The sequence below is a fragment of the Penaeus monodon genome, chromosome 44 (genome assembly GCF_015228065.2).
Source record: "Penaeus monodon isolate SGIC_2016 chromosome 44, NSTDA_Pmon_1, whole genome shotgun sequence".
In the NCBI taxonomy this organism is placed as follows: domain Eukaryota; kingdom Metazoa; phylum Arthropoda; class Malacostraca; order Decapoda; family Penaeidae; genus Penaeus; species Penaeus monodon.
Genome location: NC_051429.1, coordinates 3,028,184 through 3,043,469, shown reverse-complemented (window position 1 = coordinate 3,043,469; position 15,286 = coordinate 3,028,184). Strand labels below are relative to the sequence as shown.

The following is a 15,286-nucleotide window of genomic DNA, read 5'->3' as shown; positions in this document are numbered from 1 at the left end:
TAAGTATCGATGAAACAGCCAATTCTATTCCACGACAGATATCTCGAGGTCTTATCGAAATTGAAAGAAACGGCCGAAGCGTATTTGGGCACCGCGGTGAATAGAGTGCTCATTACAGTTCCGGCTTACTTTAACGATTCTCAGCGACAAGCGACTAAACACGCTGGAACTATTGCCGGGTTTAATTTCGAGCGAATCATTAACGAGCCGACGGCAGCTGCCGTTGCCTACGGTCTAAATAAAAAACAGCAATAACTATAATAAAAGCAGCAGCAGCAACAACAACAATAAGAATATCAGCGAAGGAAAAAAAAATATTAGTATTCGACTTGGGCGGTGGCACGTTTGACGTATCGATGTTGACTTTGGCCGAAGGAGTGATTGAGGTTAAAGCCACCGCTGGAAACACTCACTTGGGAGGGGAAGACCTCGATGATAAGATGGTTGAACATTTTGCGAAAGAAATCAAAAGGAAATACAAAAAAAGACATAAAGGCCAACAAACGAGCACTGAGAAGCTTAAAAACCGCATGCCAACAAGCCAGAGAAACTCTGCCGTCGTCCACTCAGACTGAAATCATACTAGAGTCAGTGGCATCGATATGAACTTCACCATGACTTGTGCTAGATTCGACGAGATTTGCAATAGTCTCTTTCAAAGCACTATCGATCTCGTAGGAAAGGCCTTAGAAGATGCCAGGATGGACAAGAGTTCCGTAAGCGACATCGTGTTGGTCGGGGGATCTACCCGCATACCTAAGATGCAAAAACTCCTGTGGGACTATCTCGAAAAGGACCTGAGCAAACCTATCAACCCGGACGAGGCCGTCGCTTACGGAGCCGCTGTACAAGCAGCCATCATATCTGGGGACTCGAGTCGAGCTCTTTCCGAAATGCTCCTTATCGACGTGACTCCTCTGTCGTTAGGTATAGAGACGCACGGTGGAGAGATGTCAACATTGATCGAGAGAAACACGAGCATTCCTGCAAGCAGGAATAACACCTTCACGACTTACACGGACAATCAAGAAAGCGTGGAGATCAAGGTGTTCGAGGGAGAACGTCCGTACACCGGAGATAATAACCTGCTAGGCACTTTCGTGTTGAATGGGATACCCAAAGCTCCGAGGGGTACGCCTCAGATCAAGGTAACCTTTGACGTTGACGTTAATGGAATTCTCGATGTAAAGGCGGTCGAAAAGAGCATCACACCGCATATCTAAAGAAGAGATAGAGCGAATGATTCAGGAAGCTGAAAGGAACAAAGAGAACGATAAGAAAGTAAAAGAGGCTATTGAAGAAAAGAATAGATTGGAACAAGCCTGTTACCGGATGAAGGACCTTCTATCAATGACCACATCGGCTAATCAAGAGGATTATGAGAAGCAGATAGACGAGATGCTGAAATGGATTGTTGATACAGATAATTCGGGAATTCCGAAAGAGGCATATGTAAAAAAGAGCCAAGAACTAGAAAGGTTACAGAGTAAGATGATGCAAGACGTTTCTTCTTACAAGTCTGAACCGAACGATAAAACTGAAAACGGAAAGGATAAAGAGCCAGTAATCGAAGAAGCCGATTGAATATGTCTGTCTGTCTGTCTGTGTCTGTTTATCCATCTTTCTATCTATCCATTTTTAATATTAGTCAGTCATAAACGCTAGATAATAACAATAATAGTAATAATAATAAGAATAAAAATAACAATAGTTTCCCTTGTAATCAAATATAGTAGTATATGAATTATAACCGATACAATGTAATCTTATATAATAACCGTATTACGATTCTAAAAGCTATAACCAATATATTGTAATCTCATAGAATAAGATGTAGTTGTAGAGAAAGATAATAATAATAATAAAAAAAATATGTCAGTAGATATTTGTTGAGTGTATCATTTTATTCCATTTGTCTTTTTTATGAAACTGAAATCCACACAAAGAGTACTGAACCTCATAGAACCATATTATAATGAAACACACACACACACACACACACACACACACATACACACACACACACACACACACACATATATATATATATATATATATGTATGTATATATGTATATATATATATTTATATGTGTGTGTATGTATATATATATATATATATATATATAATATATATATATATATATATATATATATGTATATATATATATATATAATACATAGTATGTGAATAAGATGTAGTTGTAGAGAAAGATAATAATAATAATAAAAATAAGTTGGTAGATATTTGTTGAGTGTATCATTTTATTCCATTTGTCTTCTTTATGAAACTGAAATAAAAAATAAGTCGGTAGATATTTGTTGAGTGTATCATTCTATTCCATTTGTCATTTTTTCATCACACCGCATATCTGAAATCTACACACAGAGTTCTGAACCTCATAGAACCATATTATAATGCAATACATATATAAAACATGCAGTTGCAAAGAAAGACCATAAAACTAAACATCAGAGTAATGTTTGTAATGTTATTTGCCTTTATAAAATAAAAAAACACAGAGTGCTGATACCGTCTATTTGACTGATGAAAAAAAAGAATATTTTGTTCGATACCGTGAGGTGTATGTATAGGGTATCATTTCATCCATTGTAATATGTACATTCTTTTTTATTATTAATAGCAGTGGTAGTAGTTGTAGTCGCAGTAGTAGGTGGTCTTGTAGTAGTAGTAGCAGTAGTGGTGGTGCCATCACCACCGACAGTAGTCAGGGTAAAAGAGAATATATCTTCATCGTTCTGTATTCCGCTTGCTGATGATACTAGTCCTGTATCGAATGGGTTAGTATCGTCAAAAGAGGGAAATGTTATTTGGGGACATCATGTAATGATGGTCGTCGTCATCGTCATTATTAAGCTAACGATATTATCAAGTCCATTCCTGTTTCGATCGTTTGTGAAGAGTAGCTGAGGATACAGGCGATTCTATAATCTGATGATCGTCTTCGTCATGTTGGTGAGGATGATGATGATGATGATGGCGGTGGGCGCATCGTCGTCGTCGTCGTAGTTGTTGTCGATGCATATTGTAATTTTATTATGTCCATCTATTGATTCGAGAGCTTGTTGAAGATATCTGAATCGTATTTTCGAGAGGGGTGAAAGTAACTGGTGTCGTTGGTTTATACTGGTGTTCTCTTATACCCCGATCTTTTCCCTTTGCTTCTACTCCGACTCTTCCGACTTCAGTTACCCGTGCTTGTTGTTGTTGTTCTTCTTCTTCATCTTCTCCTTCTCCTCCTCCTCCTCCTCCTCTTTCCTCTTCAGTCTGGAAATACGGTTCCCTGTAAGACCCCATTGCTCTTTTTATTTGATTCTTCTTCGACATTGTAGAGGCCAATAATTCTTTGTCGATGACGATCTTTTTAAGCAACCAGAAAAAGTCTTTGGGTTGTCTCACTTTTACATCGTTTGCACGTTGACGTGTTTTTGATACCCATCCGTCGCCTCTGGCTATCGGTTTAAAACACTTGCTCTTTCCCAGTCTCGCATTGACGACGACGACGATGCATTATCTTTCTTGCGACAAAAGTCTCTAAGTCTCAGTAGAGTATTCTGTGATGCTTTGTTCGATAAATATCTCAGTAGCCAGTAATGGGAGTTTAAGTGATCGTCAGAAAAATGGTGAATTTTTGTTTCTTATTTTTACACCAGAATGCAAGTCAATTTTGACATACAGTTCGGCACGATCGTATCGCGAATCTCTCCTGGCGAGTTGCCGGCCTCTCTGAAATTTAAAAACTCATTCTGTTTCATGACGGTACCTCTTCTGAGAGCTTTTCTCGAACCTTTTCTTTGATCTATCAAAGAAGCTAGATCGACCGCGATAAGACCCGTAATTACCCTATTATATATTTGCCTATATTCCAAAAAAACGATCATGCGTTCCCATTGAATCGTTTTTTACTTCTATCGCTCTAAAAACAGGATTAGTCGTAGTGCTTCTAACAAGTTGTGTAGATGCTTTTCCGTAGAACTCGTATTTAACTCGTATTTGGTGTCTTAAATCAGGGTGGGTCATTAGAAGCTCTAAAATCCTTCAATAATTCCTTTTGGATTTCTGTATTCGATAGGCGTTCTCTCGCCACTTTTGTCACTACTATTGTTTTTATTATTATTATTATTGTCATTATCTTTTACAAATTACTACTGTTTTATTACTATTTTTATTGTTTCTTCCTCTTATTATTAGTTCTTCTACCACCACCCCCACCACTTTTAAATTATTACCATTATTTTAATAATCTCGTACATTTCCATGCATAGACGTAATAATCTTTTCCCTTTATTATACCAAAACATTCCTCGTTTATATTAATATGCCTTTAAATGTGATGGATGGCATATCATCATTCGAATAATTTTTTTTCTTGTTTGGGTCTTTTTAAGTGTTTTGTATTTTCTCGTAGTATTCATTTTTCTGTTCACTTGAAAGTGTCATATGAGATAATTCATTAATTGGATTTTCCTTCTTCTTCGTCGTCGTTGTCGTTATACTTTTCTTTTGACAATGGTTTATCACTCGAAATGTCATCTTCATTACTCTTTCTTTTATTTTTCTTCTCCTCCGTCTTCTTCGAATTTCGATACGTAATTCTCGCAGATGCACTCCAATGAGAACACCCCTTCTGAATGTGGCAATGATGATGATGATCTCGTAGCACTATTTCTATCGTTAGCTATAATAGTAACACATGATTGTTGTCATCGTCGTCGTCGTCATCATCGTCACCATCATCAATCACCATCATCATCATCAGCAGCAGCAGCAGCAACAGCAGCAGCAGCAACACTACTGTCATCACTGTTGATTAAGAGCTTTGTGTTTTTTTGTTTTTTTGTTTTTTTTCGCTGGTGCTTTTCCTTTCTGATTAACAGTGTTACATTTTCTCTTGGAGGAGGAGGATGTTCTCACATTAATCATCTTTTTACTTTGTTCTTTATTTTTGTACGCATTTTCGAGCATTTCTTAATATTATCATTACTATTATTATATTATTATTATTATTATTATTATTATTATTATTATTATTATTATTATTATTATTATCATCATCATCATCATTATTATTATTATCATTATCAATATTATTGGTTAATAAGGGCCTAGGTTTTATAACAGACATACCATATTTCTGAAAAAAAATCCATCTGATCCATTTTTGAAGATAAACATTTAAACATATTGGTTTACATCCGTAACGAGCGGAACCGATAGCTTTTGATGATACAATCCCTTCCGAGTCGTTTTTGATCGAACTGGGAAAAAGGTCGAGCCACACTAATGGGGTTGGCACAGATAGTAGAGCGATTGAGAATATTTGACAGTGTAAAATATCCTGCTTGTCTCTTGCATATGTTTAAGTTTGCGGCAGCGTGAACTACCGTCCGGGACAGGTTGCCGTTAGTAAACAGAACTGCGATTCAGATGGGCACAAACAGTTTGAAGATTAAGAGAAGTATATTAAACTGAATCTATTGGAGCATGCTGTACAATAAAATCCACTCCTGTTTGATAGCCGTTATTAGGAGAAGCTCTTCGACTTCCTTCTTTATGGCAAGAGGGAATATTGTTATATTGTTCAGGATTTCTCTGTGATAAAAATTTAATACAGTAGCCGTAAAATCGACGACGGCATCTTTTTTGTCGGTGTGAATTCTATTCGACGTTTTGATTATGTACTTAAGTCGTTCCACTGGATCATTCACATCTTCCATTACATTATCTGTGGATCGAAGATTGTAGCCACTTTCCCCAATACTCTGTTTCCGTATGTCAATCCAGTTATTCTTATTCTTATTCATAATTTTTTTTTCTTGTAATTATTAATCTTGTATTCTATAACGGCCTGTAAGAGTGGGAAAAAATCGATGTTCTTCTCCCACGCACGATATCGGATAATATAACACTTTCCCTTGAAAAACAATCTCCCGTAAACGCCAGAGAAAAATTATGCTCGTTCATCGGCGATGCCTTGATCATATGTCGAAAGATATGTGAGACGACCCAAAGGGGATTGTGATGCATTATTTCCTACTCTTTCGGTCGCATCATCGATGAAATAGAAATAACGCCAAAGGCGAAGACGCCTAGCGTCATCCTCTTTTTAAATTCGCTTGTACGTTAGCAAGTTGCTTTGCGACCAATTGTATACTTTTACTGTGGCTAACGTCGGATGCTTCCGTTGGTCTCTTCATGAGAATTTCTCCCCTCCTTCTCGAACTCTTGACGCAGGAAAGCCATTTTTACCGTACTAGCCCCGTTTGGGAAAAACAATGTTCTGAGGTATCCCTCCCTAAACCTGAAAGATACGAGTTCGCCTATTCTCGACAAGGGATCTTTTAAGAAATAACTATTATATACAAATTGGCAGTCGGTAAAACTGATGTATCAGGTAGTGTGTAATGCCGGATCGTTAAAAAACCTGCCAGGAGACTGGTGGAAACGGTAGCTACGCTATTATGTAATCCCTGAGAAGTCAAAATGTCCATCGAGAGGACCATCCTTTTTTCTGGACGGGGGCTGCCTCCTCTCACCAAGAACAATGCCGATGAGACGCCCGGTGTGGTGAAAATCCACGGAGATTTTATTACTTCAATGTGTTTTAATACTTCGTTTTTATTTGAGGCTATTATTTTAAACTTATTTTCACATCTCTTGTGCCTCGACAATGTCCTAATTACGTCCTTTATTTCTCTTAAATCTTTAGTTCGATTATAGATCTAATTAACACATGGTAGCGAGCATTATGTAAGGCACTGATTTTTTTCTTAAAAAAAAATACTCATGAGACATAAAACCATATATGAATATTATGTGTAATACGTAAACCAAACACTTCGGAACTGGCAAGAATTTCTTTTATTACTTAAACATGTACACTTATAAATCCTGCCCAAATATACCAAAAGCCAATACTTATCTCTGGTTTTCCACAAAGACGAACACAAAAACGGGAGCCCCCAAGGCTGGTCCCGGCCTCTCTGTCTAGAGGGTTGCTATGCTCCTTAGGTCACCTTCTTGGCGGGACCCAAGACATGCATCGTTGTGTACTAATGTAAGGTCTCGTTCGATAGTTTAGCGTAAACACAATCGGGCTAATCCCTCTGTTTAGACATCTCGTGTTTACGCAAAAGATTTTATCTTTATTTATTTAATAAAATGGTGGCTTTTATTTATAGAGTATTTTAATCAAAATGTACTCGGCACGTCCGTCAGATCTGCTACACCGGTATGGTCTTTGTATAATCTCTCAAAATCATGAGCGGACTACCTTTGCTATTACTTTTTTCGCGTCTAAGCATTTTAATCTTGAAGGACGATAAGACATCTACACCCTGAATGGTATCTAAAAGGAATTTTTCCATCTTCTATTATTCTTTATTGAATCTGAGTATGGTAAAAAATCAGGAAAAAAATAAACTCTTGTGATGTTTAAAAAATCTTTATTTACCTAAGGACACATGGTATAATATGATTGTAAAAGTAAGACAAGTTTATATATAATAGGTATATTACATTCTGGAAATGGTAACAAAAGCATAATCGTAGTAATAAGAGAGATTTATTTACCTAATGACACATATTTACATATAACTGTAAATGTAAGACAAGCTCAAATAATGGGGTTGATACATTAATTTTACATATTCGGTAATCCGGTAAATATAGCCGTGTAACATTTTCAATCTTCAAACCAGTTTTGTAGTAGGAGTAAGAGGGAGGTGAAGTTTTTATTTAGTGTCAAGTCAGTGATGGAGGAGAAGAATGAATATCACTCCAAATCCCCTTCTCTTTCTTTTGGGAAGACGCTTTATAGCTGAGCAATAGCATTACGAATCCGAGAGATAGTATTACGCAGTATTCCAGCATACCGCAGGAGGACACCAAGTCCAGTCTGATGGGAGTGTTATTTGATATAGTCTGGGAAAAAAATACAGGCCCTCATATCCATATCCATACGCATGAAAATCTGATCTGCCGCCCGTGTAGTATCCCGGACGATTTGATAGCGAACGATGTTGGGATTAATCACCTTGTAATTTTACTATAGCTATGCCCACAATAAAAAGTCAGAGAATATCATCGTACATGTCTCTCAGTAGTAGCATATTGTACATGTTGCAGCTCGGATAACATTCGCACGTCGTGTTGTCACATTCACCCCGTATGTACTTCTTAGTAAGATACTTGTTAAAATTCATGTAGTCACAGGCTTTATGACAGTCATAGTAGCGGTAGGCTGCACTCATGAGAGAGCTACCAATATACACAGGTGGGAAACCCTTTTAGAGCCGTACCGATAAGTTTCTAGACATGATTTTCATATCCTGTATACTTTTTTTTTTTCTGTCCTTTAAACAAAAACGTAACATATGTAGTCGACAGAAATGCACATACATGTGTGTGTATATGTATATATGTGTGTATATATTAAAACAGTATGTATATAGAGTTAGTGACGATCTGACGTGTAACCCCCGTCTTTCTATTTGACATTTTTAATCCCCGACGCCCCAGAGCGGCAAAAAAAAAATCTACAATTTCTACATTAAAAAATCCAGGTCGAAAAATGAAACATTTTTCATCGACGCTATTATAGTCATCATCATCATCATTATATTTCGTTAAGGGATGAATATTACTAGGTTCCAGAATTTGACCGACAAGATTATTTCGTATCAGGGACGATCCTCCTCGTATGCCAGTCGAGATACTCTCGAGACTTATTCCCCCTCATTTTTGTTTGCGTTTAATGTCTTTTCATAACACTGCTGTTGCTGCTACTGAGGGCCCCTGTATAGGTTCTTTCCAAAAACACCAGAGAGTCTGTCGCGCGTTTGTAACGATCGGAAAGACTTTACTATATTTTCCTTTCTAAGAATCTGATGAAATTTATTTGCCCAGGGTCTTTCCTCGGCATTACAAACATCTCTGAATGACTCTTCTCTTTTTGCACTATTTTTTCTTTTCGACTCTCTACGCAAAAAGACGCAATAGAGCAACTGAAGAGAAGTGCACTGGCTCCGGCGCTCTCACAGGTTTCTAGACAATAATTCCTTTCCCCAATATTAATACCAGATTTTCGTAAAAAGGTTTTTTCTCGTGTCGTCGTCGTCGTGGGTTTTTTCATATCGACGAGCCTAATTGTGCAAGTGATAGAATGTTCTTTGTACATGACTCGCGCAAGATTTTAAAATGTCGGGTATGTGTGGTCCGGTGCCTCTATTCGTAATGCAGGAGAGAGGTGTCTTATCGTTTTCGTTTCTAGGTATTTTATGCTCCCTAGCCCTTGTCCATATTCGCATTAAGTTCTTCAAATCCATAAAAACTGACGAATGACATTTGTATATTTTTTTTCTAAAACATCGACTGCTTCCTCCAAGGTCCCCAAGAGTGATATTTTTATATATCAAGATTCTAGGTACGCCAACTTTCCCTCATTATTATTCAGGACAGTGAAGAGGTATTGAGTTTGAGCAAAAGAGGATTCATCAGTACCGAGAGTTTTTTTTTTATCAATGTTCACACATATTCATTTCTTGTTGTTTTGTGTTGTTCTTATCGCTGCTACTATTGTTGATAGTGTTGTTGTGCTTGCTATTGATGTTATTGTTATTATTGTTGTTGATAGTGTTGTTGTTCCTGCTGTTGATGTTCTTATTATTGTTGTTGTTGTTGATATTGTTGTTCCTTCTCCTACATATACTGTATTTGTTAGTATTACTTGTTTAAAATTTACCATCATTATATTATCATCATCTCACATCATCTTCCTCAACATTATCATTATCATCGTCGTTGAACGGCGTGTTACTTAGATTACCAGAGAAGAGGGTAACCTTATATTTTCCGATTACTCCCAATAAAAATCTAGTTAGAATCAACATTTTTCCTATTATTACTATTTCTATTGTTATTGTTGTCATTGTAATTCTTTTTTATTATTATATATCATTTTTTCACTATAACAATAATTATTATCAGTATTATTATTACTTATTATTACTATGATATCCATCATCATTAACGTCATTCTATGATTTTTTATCCTTATTATCATTGTGATTATTACCACTATTATCATTTTTGTGATTATCATTATTATAATGATTTGTATTATTATTATTTAATTCATACTTTCAATGATAATAATAATAATACTTTCGTATTATTTCTTTAAATATCAATGCTACATTTTTTCTATCAGTATCATATTCCTAATAGTTTTTAATGCTACTCATCATTGATGTTATCATCATTACTATAATTTTTACTATTATTATTATCTTTACTACTTGCCATCATCATTTATATATATATTTTTTTTTCTATTAACATTATTTAGCAGCGAATATTGTTATATATTAGCTCTCAATCGCAAACACCATGCAACCAGCAGGAAGCATCCCTCATGTCAGATGTACCGGCTTGTAAATACGAGGTTTATATCAGTGACTGCAAAATCAAATATTTCTGACCTCTGTAGATTTGTAATATCTGGATCAAATAGGCAAAGTAATGGTGATCGGCACTGAGGAATAATTCCCAAGAAGATAGAAGATTGATATATGGTTTATAAGTCTAATACCATACATTTTCTTTACAATAAAATAATTTTGGGTTTTAATTCAAAACTCCTTATATATATGGTCTCTCGATAATGAACCACAATGTACTGACATAAATGGGGAAATTCACATTTCCATTTACAGCAGTATTACTTTTTCTACATAGTTTTCCGGGGGCCCTAGTATCATAGATATATATATATATATATATATAATATTTTAAAATATTATATAATATATATATATATACTTATTTTATATATATATCGTATATATATATATCTAATATATATATATATATATATATATATATTATATTATATACAGCGTATATATATATATTTTAAAAATATATATTATATATATATATTATATATATCTATATATATATATATATATATATTAGATATATATATATATATATATTATATTTTATATTATATTTTCTATTATATATTTGTTTTTTGCATAGATATAATGTTATAATATATTTAATATAAAATATAATTATATAATTCTTATATATAAATATAATTAAATAAAATTATATTTATACTTATATATTATATAATATATTATAATATTATTTAAAAATGTTTTTTTTACCTAGATTAAAGGTATTGTAAAAATTTTTAAAATTTTATTAAAAATCTTTATATATTAAATATATATATATTTAATTTATATTAAAATATATTATTAATTTTTTATTTATATTAATTATATATAATTTATTTATTTTATATATATAATTTTTATATATATATATATATATATAAATATTATTAAACACGTGTATATGTGATCATTGACAGCATAAATAAGTTTGCCTGAATAAAAATTACATGGAAACTTAGTAAAACAAGTCATAACGAATAAAAGTTTATTAAACCTGAAAAGAACTATATACTAAGAATATTATGTACAACATAAATCAGAAATAGAGATTCTTAAAGATTTAGGACATTTCTTCCCAATAATGTTAAAAGGAAATGTATTCCACGTTGAGGGAAGTGGTCTATGGAGCGACAGTGCTTCTCTAGGAGGCCAATATGCCAACAAATCTGACATTAACGGGGAAGAGGTCAATATGGTTGGACAAGGAAGGACACCAATAATATATCATACTGTTTGATGTAGTCTTACATTCCCACGAGATATCTTCTTTGGATGATTATACACAGACCTCGTAGATATAAGGCCTGTGACCTTTATGTACACGAAACACTTTTTCCGTTTCTATTTGCATATCTGACTCATATCTAGCTTACTCCATTATATTCATTAATGGTTAATGCTTAGAAGAAATAAGTGTGCTAGGTTGTAGAACGGTTGAAGAGTATAGAGGGGGAGCAAATGGAATGCAAATAGGAATAAGGGTATTAGAGGGTTGATGAGGGAGTGGATCGTTCTCGAGTCATGTTTATGAACTCATGGATATTTTCAAGTGTCCCTGGAGGGGAGTTGGGTGGGGAGATTTAAGGAACAAGAGTTTTCTTGTGTGAAGGAGAAGAGGGAATAGATGTCCGAGGAGCAGAAGGAGAGGTGGGTGTAGGAGAGGGTGTGGTTGATGGAGTGGAACATTCAGATTGTCTGGTGCAATAAGTACACTGAGAAGGAGGTAGAGTAGAGCGAAGTACAGTTTTGGAATAGGTAGAAAGAGAAAAACATTATCAGCCTGCTTCTTGTCTTGTCTCATGTAGATTGAGGCCTAGTTTGAATCTGAGAACTGCTATAAAATACATTATGGGAGCCACCACAAATTGCACACATGAATGACTGAACAGAGCAATTTGAAAGGGTCATGACCAATGAGCGCATTGAGGGAAGCGGGCTATGGAGAGACAGTGTTTGGCTAGTTGGCCAAAACGCCAACACTGACGGGGAAGAGGTCGATATTGTTGGACGGGGAAGGACACCAATAAACTTCATGGGGGAGGTCATGTCTACAGAAACTAATCTTGGCAACATTTGTGTAGGATTTAAATTAGCCACTGGGAGGAATAGTGTAGCATTGAAGTGCCACTGCATCATAGTTCGATGGGGTATGTAAGCAAGTTGTTTTCACAGTCTGACCAGTCCTTGTTGTTGACAGGACAATCAGTTGGAGAGGCAGAAACCGTTCCAGTACATGGATTAAAGGAGTGAGGTTGGGCAGGAATAGGTTTGCCAGTGAGGCCAGTCAGGATAGATAGTGCACAAGCTTGGGACTCTAAAGGAATCTCTAAATACTTGTATCTTGAAGACATTGTTGGTAGAGAAGAGTACTGTCAAATTATGGGGCTGCTGGGGGAAATTAAAAGAATCGATCTAGGCCAAAAGGTATGCAGAGGTGGAAGCAGTAGAAGGGCGTGAGCGAGAGGAAGAACAATATGGATGACAATAAGAATGAAAAGTAGTAATAAGGAGGGTTAGGGTAGACAATGAAGAAGACTGTGCAGTAGATGATGGGGAGGAAGTTGGGAGAGATGAAAAGGGTGTATTCTGAAGGTTGAGTAATGACCTTGGTGGATGATTCACAATGGATTGAGTTAACAGCAACTTGAGGAGGGGGTATTAGTTCCAGTGGTTGGAGCTGTGGTCAAAGGAGTGGCAGGAGTCGAGGGAAAAGATAGGCTAGTTGATGAAAGGCCAAGCCTTATAGGGGTAAAAAAAAAAAGTCTTCATTATTAACCATAGTCAGCCTGAAATAAATATGGAGATGAAACAGTCTACTCCTCAGAGGCCTCATGAGGAATAAGGGATAGGCAATTAACCAAGGGAATACCATGCCCTTAGCTCCCAGGGGCCGTTCATGATTAACACAAAGCCAGACTTCCATCCTTTCAGCATGGCTCTCACACCTTAGGAAGTGGACAGAGGAGGGGGATGAAGAGAAGGAAAAGGAAAGGGGGGGAAGAAAAGAAAAATTTTGTTGAGGTGAGGCCTGAGGTGATCTACATTATGCACCATTTCTGTCTCCTAAGCCCCCCCCCCCCCATGATAACAATGAACAAGGGATTAGGGGTATTATATATGTACATATCTATGTACTCTAATGTGTAGCACTAACTTTTGTTTCTGTGATACACTTATATCAAACCTCACACTGTGGCTTCTTCTTTGTATGTACTTCCATGTGTTGCACCAGGTGACTATTCAATGAATATGCCCTTTTTGTATATTTTACATTTTTAAGGTTTCTCCATTTTTATGTACTCTCATTTGGCTCGATAGAATTATTACAGATCTCAAAGCTGTTTTGTTTCTCTTTCGTATGTACTTTCATGAGCCTCATCAGATTCAGTTTCCATGAAATGGCCTTATGGCAAATCTCACAGATATGGTTTCTCCTTTGTGTGTGCTCCTGTAAGGATCTAATTCAAATATTCTGAGAGAAAACCTCGTTGCATATTCCACAACTGCAAGGCTCTTAGAATGGGTTTTCTTTTGCATGCACTCTCGTGTGCTTTACCAGATCACTTTTTGATGAGAAGGCCTTGTTGCAAATCTCACAGCTGTAGGGCTTCTCCATTGTATGTCCTCTTATATGGCTCACTAGACTAGTTTTGTGTGAGAAGTCCTTGTTACAAATTTCACAGCTGTAGGGTTTTTCCTTTGTATGTATTCCCATGTGGATAATCAGACTCCTTTTATGTGAGAAATCCCTATTGCAAATCTCACAGCTGTATGGTTTTTCCTTTGTATGTACTCTTGTGTGACTTACTAGAGTACTTTTCTCAGAAAAGGCCTTGTTGCAAATCCCACAGCTGTATGGTTTCTCCTTTGTATGTACTCTCTTATGACTCACTAGACTAGTTCTATGTGAAAAGTCCTTATTGCAAATCTCACAGATGCACGGCTTCTCCTTTGTATGTATTTATATGGCTAACTAGACTATTTCTATGTGAGAAGGCCTTACTGCAAATCTCACAGCTGTATGGTTTCTCTTTTGTATGTACTCTCATATGCCGCACTAAAGTATTTTTCTCTAAGAAGGCCTTATTGCAAATCTCACAGCTGTATGGCTTCTCGTTTGTATGTATTCTCATATGGCTCACTAGACAAGTTTTGTGTGAAAAGGCCTTGTTACAAATCTCACAGTTGTACAGCTTCTCCTTTGTATGTACTCTCGTGTGCTTTACCAGGCCACTCTTGCATGAGAATGACTTGGTGCATATCTCACAGCTGTATGGTTTCTCCTTTGTATGCACTCTCATGTGACATACTAGATGACTTTTCTCTGAGAAGGCCTTACTGCAAATCTCACAGCGGTATGGCTTCTCCTTTGTATGTACTCTCATATGCCTTGTTAGATCGCTTTTGGAAAGGAAGGCTTTATTGCAAATATTGCAACTGTATGGCTTCTCCTTTGTGTGGACTCTCATATGCCTGACTAATTGACTTTTCACACAGAATACCTTATTGCAAATGTCACAGCTGTATGGCTTCTCCTTTGTACTCTCATAGAATGTTGTATCACTCTTTTGAGAAATTTCTTGCCACATACGGCATATGCAAAACAAGTGAATCTAGCTTCCACTTTTAGTTGTTTATCCTCCTTGAGACTTTCCTTATGCATCGCCTGATCCCCATCTGATAAAAATTTGCTTCCACGTTCCTCCGCCACAAACGGCACACTAAGTAACATATCATTATGACACTGAACCACATTGCGTGAAATCTTTGCATTTGCTTCATGTCTTAGGTCATGAT

The 15,286-nt window shown here is 36.2% G+C and overlaps 2 protein-coding genes across 2 annotated transcripts in view; one reads left to right on the top strand and one right to left on the bottom strand.

The window, feature by feature from the left end:
* The window catches only part of LOC119568522 (heat shock 70 kDa protein-like), a 36,761-nt gene extending 31,288 nt beyond the window's left edge, over positions 1-5,473 (top strand). The window contains 6 exon segments of the mRNA XM_037917059.1: positions 39-251; positions 302-479; positions 481-589; positions 592-1,210; positions 1,212-1,486; positions 5,385-5,473. Of these exon segments, the coding sequence (XP_037772987.1) occupies positions 39-251; positions 302-479; positions 481-589; positions 592-1,210; positions 1,212-1,486; positions 5,385-5,473 (1,483 nt within the window).
* An 8,826-nt stretch (positions 5,474-14,299) lies between these two features.
* On the bottom strand, positions 14,300-14,916 carry LOC119568459 (zinc finger protein 525-like; the record flags this gene model as incomplete). Its single annotated transcript, XM_037916991.1, is given in 1 exon segment — positions 14,300-14,916. A coding segment is annotated over 1 exon segment (498 nt), but the record flags the coding sequence as incomplete, so codon positions are not given.
* Between the last annotated feature and the right edge of the window lie 370 nt (positions 14,917-15,286).